The sequence below is a fragment of the Mobula hypostoma genome, chromosome 10, assembly GCF_963921235.1.
Source record: "Mobula hypostoma chromosome 10, sMobHyp1.1, whole genome shotgun sequence".
NCBI lineage: Eukaryota > Metazoa > Chordata > Chondrichthyes > Myliobatiformes > Myliobatidae > Mobula > Mobula hypostoma.
The window spans coordinates 128,500,867-128,509,823 of record NC_086106.1 but is presented as its reverse complement, the minus strand read 5'-3'; the positions used below and the strand labels follow the sequence as shown (position 1 = coordinate 128,509,823).

General features: G+C 48.9%; 1 protein-coding gene across 1 annotated transcript; it reads right to left on the bottom strand.

Annotated features, from left to right (window-relative positions):
* Positions 1 to 2,759: 2,759 nt before the first annotated feature.
* slitrk4 (SLIT and NTRK-like family, member 4) lies at positions 2,760 to 7,412 on the bottom strand. Its single transcript, XM_063061462.1, has 2 exons — positions 6,824 to 7,412; positions 2,760 to 5,773 (listed from the first exon to the last, which is right to left on the bottom strand). The coding sequence occupies exon 2, from the start codon at positions 5,756 to 5,758 to the stop codon at positions 3,290 to 3,292; it is 2,469 nt and encodes an 822-aa protein (XP_062917532.1). The 5' UTR covers positions 5,759 to 5,773; positions 6,824 to 7,412; the 3' UTR covers positions 2,760 to 3,289.
* Between the last annotated feature and the right edge of the window lie 1,545 nt (positions 7,413 to 8,957).

Below are 8,957 nucleotides of genomic sequence, written 5' to 3'. Positions count from 1 at the left end.
CCTTATAGAGCCTCAACATCACATCCCTGCTCCTATACTCTATTCCTCTAGAAATGAATGCCAACATTGCATTCGCCTTCTTCACTACTGACTCAACCTGGGGGTTAACTTTAAGGGTATCCTGTACGAGGACTCCCAAGTCCCGTTGCATCTTAGAACTTTGAATTCTTTCCCCATTTAAATAATAGTCTGCCCGTTTATTTTTTCTGCCAAAGTGCATTTCTAACATGGTACTTCATTTGCCACTTCTCTGCCCATTCTTCCAATCTATCCAAGTCTCTCTGCAGACTTTCCGTTTCTTCAGCACTATCGGCCTCTCCACCTATCTTCGTATCATCAGCAAACTTAGCCACAAAGCCATCTATTCCATAATCCAAATCGTTGATGTACAATGTAAAAAGAAGCAGCTTCAACAATGATCTCTGTGGAACACCACTGGTAACCGGCAGCCAACCAGAATAGGATCCCTTTATTCCCACTCTCTGTTTCCTGCCAATCAGCCAACGCTCTATCCACGTATGTAACTTTCCCGTAATTCCATGGGCTCTTATCTTGTTAAGTAACCTCATGTGTGGCACCTTGTCAAAGGCCTTCTGAAAATCCAAATATACAACATCCACTGCATCTCCCTTGTCTAGCCTACCGGTAATTTCCTCAAGAAATTGTAATAGGTTTGTCAGGAAGGATTTTTCTTTAAGGAATCCATGCTAAGTTCTGCCTATCTTGTCATATGCCTCCAGGTACTCTGTAACCTCATCCTCGACAATCGACTCCAACAACTTCTCAACCACCGATGTTAAGCTAACAGGTCTATAATTTCCTTTTTGCTTCCTTGCACCCTTCTTAAATAGCGGAGTGACATTTGCAATCTTCCAGTCTTCCGGAACCATGCCAGAATCTATCGACTTTTGAAAGATCATCGCTAATGCCTCCGCAATCTCCACAGCTACTTCCTTCCCAAACTAACTAAAGCTATCAGTACTGGATCAGAGATTTTCAGTCAGATTGCAGTCCATAAAACATAGGAGCAGAATTAATACATTCGACCCATCGATTCTGCATCACTATTCCATCATGACTGATTTTTTTATCCTCCTCAGCCCAATTCTCCTGTCTTCTTGTTGCAACTGTTGATGCCCTGACCAATGAAGAATCAATCGATCTCCACTTTAAATATACCTAATGACTTGACTTCCAGCTGGCTGTGGCAATAAATTCCATAGCTTCACCACCCTCTGACTAAAGGAATTCTTCCTTATCTCTGTTCTAAAGGGACATTTTATTCTGAGCCTGTTTTCTCTGGTCCTAGACTCCCCTACTCCAGGAAACATGAAGGGTGTGTTGGGGTTAGCAGGATAACAGTGAGGAGGTCAGCCCTCAATGTATCATTCTGTTGCCTGTTTAGGCCTGCAAAAGACAGAAACCACTTTAACTGTGTAAAAGCAACCCCAGGGCTCTGTTCTATAAGACCAAAAGACATAGGATCAGAATTAGGCCATTTGGCCCATTGAGTCTGCTGTGTCATTCCACCATGGTTGTTTTAATATCCCTCTCAACCCCATTCTCCTGCCTTTTACCTTTGATACCCTGTCTAATCAAGAACGTATCAACCTCTACTTTAAATATACCTAATGACTTGGCCTCCACAATATCTGTGGCAGTGAATTTCACGGATACACCACAGATCTGAGGAAAAGAAACTCTAAACTTCCATAACCCTTGTGCAAAATATTCCCTCTAAATCACATCACACTTTTTTCTTAATTCACCAAAGAAAATAAATCCCCTCTATCAGCAGTCAAGTTCTTCTGTAATCCTAAATCCCCCTATAGGCGAAAAGAAATCTGAAATTCTTGTCCTTCGTCCTGAGCTTCTCTAGCATTTAGTTCTAATTTCCAACTTAGCCAATATTTTGCTTATTCAAGTTAGCAACGCGTTTTCATATCACCCTTAATTACACTGAGCTGCCACAAAATATTGTAATATATATATTTGTTTAAATCATCCTTTTAAATTAACAAATACTGTAATTAGCAACATGACACAATAATCCAGAGTGCCCTGCTCAACAAAACAATGAAATGACTAAGTAAATTCAGAACCCAGGTATGAATGTCCCAATGTAATGACACATTGCATTAATAGTAAATCGGTACCACAATTCACTATGAATTTAATATGAAAATACAAAATAGGTAATAGAATATTTTTTCTACTATTTTATATATCAATAAATATGTTAGCAAGTAAACATTTTGGTAACTGGGGAAACAGAAGAATATATATTTGCCAATCTTTAACTCTTAAGTATTTTCAACTGTATAGATTGATAAAATAATGGTTGTGAAAGCAATATGCATTTAGTAAGCTTACATAGTAAGCAATCTAATACCCTTTGCTGGGAATTTGTAATTCCGGCTACATACCATTAATTCGGTTGTTCTAACAGCGCAGAAAGGGATCTTACAGATCTCACGTAAAGGAAAAAAATAGAACCTACCATTGATATTTGACCAGATTTGTTACAAGTCTCTACTCGGTGGCGTTCTCATTATATCTATAAATATTTCAAAGTAACATGCTTCAAACGGCACTACTCCCGATTCCCTCCCCAACCCTCACAAGGCGGATTTTAAAACGTTTTCTTGGACTTGTTTTGGTGTTCGCTTGAATAACAAGAGTCTTGTCAAACTTTGTGTTGATACCATCGCTATCGCATCTCCCCCACCCTCCCCGTCCCTCTCACCGCTCTCTTGCAAAAAAAAAAGCACATCTTAGCTCCCCATGCAAAGGACAGGTCGATGTAGCACGTGTTAAAGCATTGGCTATTGGATGAGAATAATTCAGGCCGGTACACAAATAGCAAAACAAAAATCCCTTGGGGAGGAGGGCGGGAAATTAAAATAAAACCCCCCAAAAGAGAACAAAATATTTCATTCTAAAATAAGGTGTCTGACCGACTCCACCTAGGCGGAGCGCGTCTGAAATGACTGAAATCGTAATTGGATTCATATAAAAAAATCCTGTTACCATTGATTGTGTAGCTAGTCCGCCTTACAGCTTCTTGGTGCTTGACTGTTTGGGAGGGGTTGATTTTTTTTTTAACAGAGATATCCTGCAGCTTGTTTAAAAAAAACCTCTGCAGAGCAAGTTGTGACAAAGCGATAGTGCGACCCGCTCCATCTTTCCATCCAGATCTCAGGAGTCTGAAAAGTCCAGTAAATAAAAGGCACTTTTCCAAATATTATTTCTTTAAAAAAAAACAACTTATATTGTAGCAGACCTTTCTCTATATCTGACTGAGGGCTGTTTGTTCCTCCAATACCTGCAGGTAGTCGGGAGAACCCCGAAGTTTAGCTTTCAGTTCGAAATACTCCCCCTTTCTTAATTCCACAACCATCTTCGGGTGTGTGTTCCCCAAGAGAGATTTCTTCAGTTTTTTCCCCTCATGCTGCTTCTCCGGATACTGCAGCTCGAAGCCACCGACACCCAAGCTGTTTATTTCTCGCTTGCCTTCCGTGATATCCCGGTAAAGCAGATGGGAGTCCCTTGGCGGCAACAGCTCATCCAGTTCTTCGATGGTGCTGAGCCTTTTCTTGGCGTCGGTGCGCGCGGCTTCCTTCTCCTTCTCCGAGATGTTCCTCAGGAAGATGGTTTGCCCCTGGGAGTCGCCGAAGGACAGCCCGGGCTCGGAGCTTCGGGCACTCCCAGGGTAGTTCTTGGTCATTTGTTCTATGGTCTGGGGCACGGAGCTCAGAGTGCTTTCCGCCTTGCTGAGATGCGCTTGCATCAACCCGCACTCGCCGTTGCCCCCCTCTTGCTTGGGGTTGGTTTTCTTGTGTCGCTGGAGGACAAACACCAGCAGGCAAAACGCAACGAAGACTGTGAGGATCAGCACGACTAGGATGCTGAGGATAAGGATGGAGAGAGGGACCGGACCCCCTGGAGAACTTTTGGCCAAGTTCAAGGGCGTGGATTTGGACGCCGCCGGGGATTTCGGGCTGGGGGTCAAAACGACAGGCTTGTTCAACAGGCGAGGACAGAGGACTTCGCTCTTCAGTGTCCTCAGGTCCGCACTGGAGAATTTGACCGGCGTCTCGCACTTTACCTCCCTGACCAGGGTGCCCTGGTGAAGCTTCTCCACCCAGAGTTTTAGAGCCACCAGGTCGCATGTGCAGTCCCATGGGTTACCCTCCAGGTCGATCTGTGTCAGGGACCTGAGCTGGTCTAGGACCCCGCTCACCGGGAGGTACATGAAGTGATTGTTCCTCAGGTTGAGGCGGGCGAGCGGGACGCCGGCGAAGGCGTAGGCGGGCAAACTTTTCAGTAGGTTATTGTTCAGGTAAAGCAGCTGGAGATTGGACAACGACTCAAACGTACCCGCCACCACTTCTTTGATCATGTTGTACTCCAGGAAGAGGTATTGCAGGTTCTCCAAGCCAATGAACATCTCCTGGCAGATCTTGGCCAGCTGATTACCATTCAGGTACAACCTCCTCAAGTTGGTCAGGTTACGGAAAGCACCCTTCTGAAGGACAGAGATTTTGTTGTTCCCCAAGTGCAACAAATCCAACCCTTCGTAGTCCGCCAAGTCGGAGGGCTCTATATCGATGATGTAGTTACCGTTCAGGAAAAGCTTCCTGGCACCGGGGGGTCGGGGCATTAAGGCCGACACGTCCTCAATCCCCTTTTCTTGGCAGCTGATGCTCATGCCCAGTTCAGAGAGTTGGTTCTGGCAGACACATGGCGCCGGGCACAGTACCTGAGGAGTCAACTTGGGATGCAAGGAAGTGATCTGGCTGTAGTTACGACTGCTGGAGAGGAACTTGCCCGACGCGATGCCCGACTGCGACCTCCGCGACGAGTTGGTGGCCCTGGGCGACATTGTGGGAAGGGTGGTCCTGCTCGTTCCCCTGGGGACCAGCTGTAGGGGTGGAGGGAGAGTGGGCTCGAAGCCAGTGCTCCCCTCCTCCGGGCAGAGGTCCCGCTTTGTCACTTCTTTCAGCAGCTTGCCGTACAGGTTGGCAGGCATCTCGCACATGGCCTCCCCGATGTAGAGGTGGTAAGGCATGTTGTCCAACCAGGAGGTCAGGGGGACGAGGTCACAGGAGCAATTCCAGGGATTATCCTCCAGCTGAAACTCCACTATCCTCCCGATGTGCTCCAGCACGCCAATGTAGGGGATGTTTTGCAACCTGTTGCCCCTGAGGTCCAGGTGCGTCAGAGAGGCAAAGCGAAAGATGTTCTCCGGCAGCCATGAGATGAGGTTGTCATTCAGAATGAGGACTTTGAGTCTGTGCATTCTGTTAAAGGCCCCGCGCTCGATGGACTTGATGAGGTTGTAGTCGGTCTGGAGATACTCCAGATTCTCCAAACCCTGGAAGATATCGGCCCGTAGGACCTGTAACTCGTTGTTGTTCAGGTGTAACTGTTTGAGGCCGCTGAGCCCCCGGAAAGCCCCCGCCTCGATCTCCTGCAGCTTGTTGTTCCCCAGCTGAAGGGAGATCGCGTTGGTGAAGTTGGCGAAGGAATACGGCGCCAAGGAGACGAGCAGGTTGTTCTGCAGGTTGAGGTGGTAGAAGTTGGCAGCCGGTGGCTTGAGCTGATTTGGTCTGTACATGGAGATCCTCTCGCAGGAGATGTAGAGGATGTGCTCGACCGGAGTGCAGGAGCAGACGGAGCATATCTCCTTCGTGCCCGGGTCAGCGGACAGCGTGGCGGGGGGCACCGTGAGAGCCAGCACGACAAAAAGCAACATCTTCGCACCATCCACCTGAAAAGAGAACGCGGACAGTGGGGACACTCAGAGATGTACACACCCGGGAAAAGGGAGGGGGGAATGGTGGGGTGGGGCGCCAGGGGGTGGTGGAGAGAAAAGGGATAGAGAGAAGGAAGGAAGACAGGCTAGAGAGAGAACGGGGAGACCGAGAGAAAAGTGGGGAAGAGGGGGGGGGGAGAGAGTGGGAGAAGGGTGGGAGGAAGGAGAGGAGAATAGAGGGGAAATTAAGGAGGTAGAGAGAGAAGGGGAAAGAAAAGGAAAGAGTGAGGGGGATGAGGGGAAGAGAGTGGGAAGGGAGGGTGGAAGAGAAGGGGCAGAAAGGGGGAAGAGAAGGGGTAAGAGGGTAAGAGAAGGGAAGCAAACGGGAGGGAAGCTGGAAAGGGGGAGAGAAGGGAGAGTGCGGGGGAGAAGAGGGAAAGGGAGTGAGAAGAGACAGTCAGAAGGTGAGACAGGGGAGAAAAGGGGAGGTAAGGGGAGAGATGGGGAGGGAAGAAGAGAATAAGAGAAAGGAGACGAAAAGAAGAGAATCGATTAAGATAGCGGGTTAAGGGAGTAGAGAGAGATGAATGAACGAGAGAGAAGGGAGAGAAAAGAGGGAGGAAAACACTGATAAAGAAAGCAACGAGACGTGGAGGAGTGAGGGAGGAATGCCGGAGAGAGAGAAGATGAAGCGTGCGAGAGGGGAAGCTGAAGAGGGGGTGAGAACAGTGAGGGGGTAGGGTGGGATGGACAGAGACAGCGATAAGATAGCCGGGAAGAGGAGAGAGGGGAAACGAAAAGGAAGGGACGGGGAATGAGAGAGGGGACCAGAATAGAGAGAAAAGCGTGATAAGAGATTCGGGAAAGTTACCCTAATCGGTTAAAGTGTGATGACTGCTATATGCGTGCGAGATAGAAAGTGTGAAGGGGCGAATACAATGAAAAGGGTGGGTAAAATCGGGAATAACAGCGAGTGAGATTTACACATCCCTGCACTAATTCCAGTTTTGTCACACTACCGCTACTGTGTAACCGTATCGCAAACCCAGTCAAAGTTGAAATTACCTCCTCTCCCACTGCGGGTATCCAGTGTTTCAATGCAATCTCTCCTGCAGCTTCAGAGCCGAAAAGCTCAGGAAACAAGGCATAAGAGCGGCAAAGAAAAAAATATCAGCCGGCCACCGCTGGCCTGAGAGCGTCTTTGGTAGGTGAGCGGGGAACAGCAAGCGTGCGGGAGGTTAGCGGGACGTGGCCGGACCGCACTGCTGAGGGGCACGGAACCCCGAGGAAATCCGCGTCCATCTAAAGACTACATTCACAGAGAACCGATCTCCGGCGCCGCCGAGCCTCGGTGTCCACCGGCTACCGCTGGCGGAGCGAAATTCAGCACGAGGATGCCGAGAATGCCCCAGGAACCTCCTGCAAACCTCCTCCGAGCGATTACAAATGCTGCTTAATCCAACATTTAAATTCCTGTGGTAATCCTTATCGGTAGCAGATCTGATTTTAATTCCGCTTATTAACAAATAACCATCACAACTACCTTTTCGAAACAATTTAAAACAAATTCACCATATTACTGATGTGGAAGTTCTCCATATATCTTGCCTCTCTCTCTCTCTCTTTACAATGAATGCAATATTATGGCACAGTTGAAGTCTGCGCGGTGACAGAGAACATCTTACATCTGCAGTTGGCGTTAGTCTGAATAGAGCGATCAGTTTTTGGTTCGCCCGCAATAGGAACGTGCTCGGAGATTCGAAACAACATCAGACCCAGACTGACGCTTCAAGAAAGCGCGCACACGGACACGGACACAAGGAAGGGTGAATAATTCAAAGAAACGCAAGTTGTAGTTCACGGCCAGCATCTTCTGCGGGTCCCTCGCTCACATAGTGATCGCAGGCTTTCGAGAGAAAGAGAGAGAGAGAGAGAGAGAGAGAGAGAGAGAGGGGGGGGGGGAGAGGGAGAGAGGGGAGAGAGAGAGAGAGAGAGAGAGAGAGAGAGAGAGAGAGAGAGAGAGAGGGGGGGGGGAGGGCGAGGGGGGAGAGAGAGAGAGAGAGAGAGAGAGAGAGAGAGAGAGAGAGACGGAAGTACAAGAGCGCCATTAAATGAAATAAATTATTGATGATGCGCCCTGAATGAAGCACATGGCACCGGGTGAGAGGAATATCCCGTGGAACCCTACTTCCCCCTACCTGTACATAGGTGCTCGTCAGCGGAGCGACCTTCCTGAGAAATTCAGTGAGATATGCGGCAATATTTGCATCAAGTTATTTTTGTGTTGAGAGCGAGGGGGGCGGGTGGGCTGGTGTGTGTGTGTGTGGGGGGGGGCAGAGGATGAGAAGATGAGAGAGAGCGAGAGAGAGCGAGAGAGAGAGAGACAGAGAGAGAGGAAGGGGGAGGAACACACAAAATACTGGAGGAACTCAGCAGGTCAGGCAGTATCTATGGAAATATATAAACTGAGATCTTTCTTCAGGACTGAGAAGGAAGTGAGAAGGTGCCAGGATAAAAAAGTGAGGGGGGGGGCGGAGGGAGCGAGGAGAGAGAGGCAGAGGGGGACGGGAGGCAGGGCGTGGGTGAGAGAGAGGGGAGAGGGAGACAGAGAGAGAGAGAAAGGGAGAGAGAGAGGGAGAGAGGGAGGGAGAGAAAGGGAGGAAGAGAGAGGAGGGGAGAGAAAGGGAGGGAGAGAGGGAGGGAGAGAAAGGGAGGGAGAGAGAGGAGAGAGGGAGGGAGAGAGAGGAAGGGAGAGAGAGGGAGGGAGAGAAAGGGAGGGAGAGAGGGAGGGAGAGAAAGGGAGGGAGAGAGAGGGAGAGAGAGGAAGGGAGAGAAAGGGAGGGACAGAGAGGAAGGGAGAGAGAGGGAGGGAGAGAGAGGAAGAGGGGATGGGAGGGTGAGAGGGAGAGAGAAGGGGAGAAGCACTCGAAATGTTGTAGAAACTCAGGCAACATATGTGGACATGAATAAACAGTGGCTGTTTTGGGCCAAGGCCCTTCAAGGTAGACTGGAATGGTAGGGGCAAGATGCCAGCATAAAGAGAAAGGGAGAGAGAGGAGAGGGGGAGAGAGGGAGATGGGACATAGAGGAGAGAGAGGGGGAGAGAGGGAGGAGAGATGAAAAAGGAGGAAGGGATGGACAAAGGGAGAGAGAGGACAAGGGAGGGAGAGAGAGTGCGAGGAGAGAGAGAAAGGAGAGA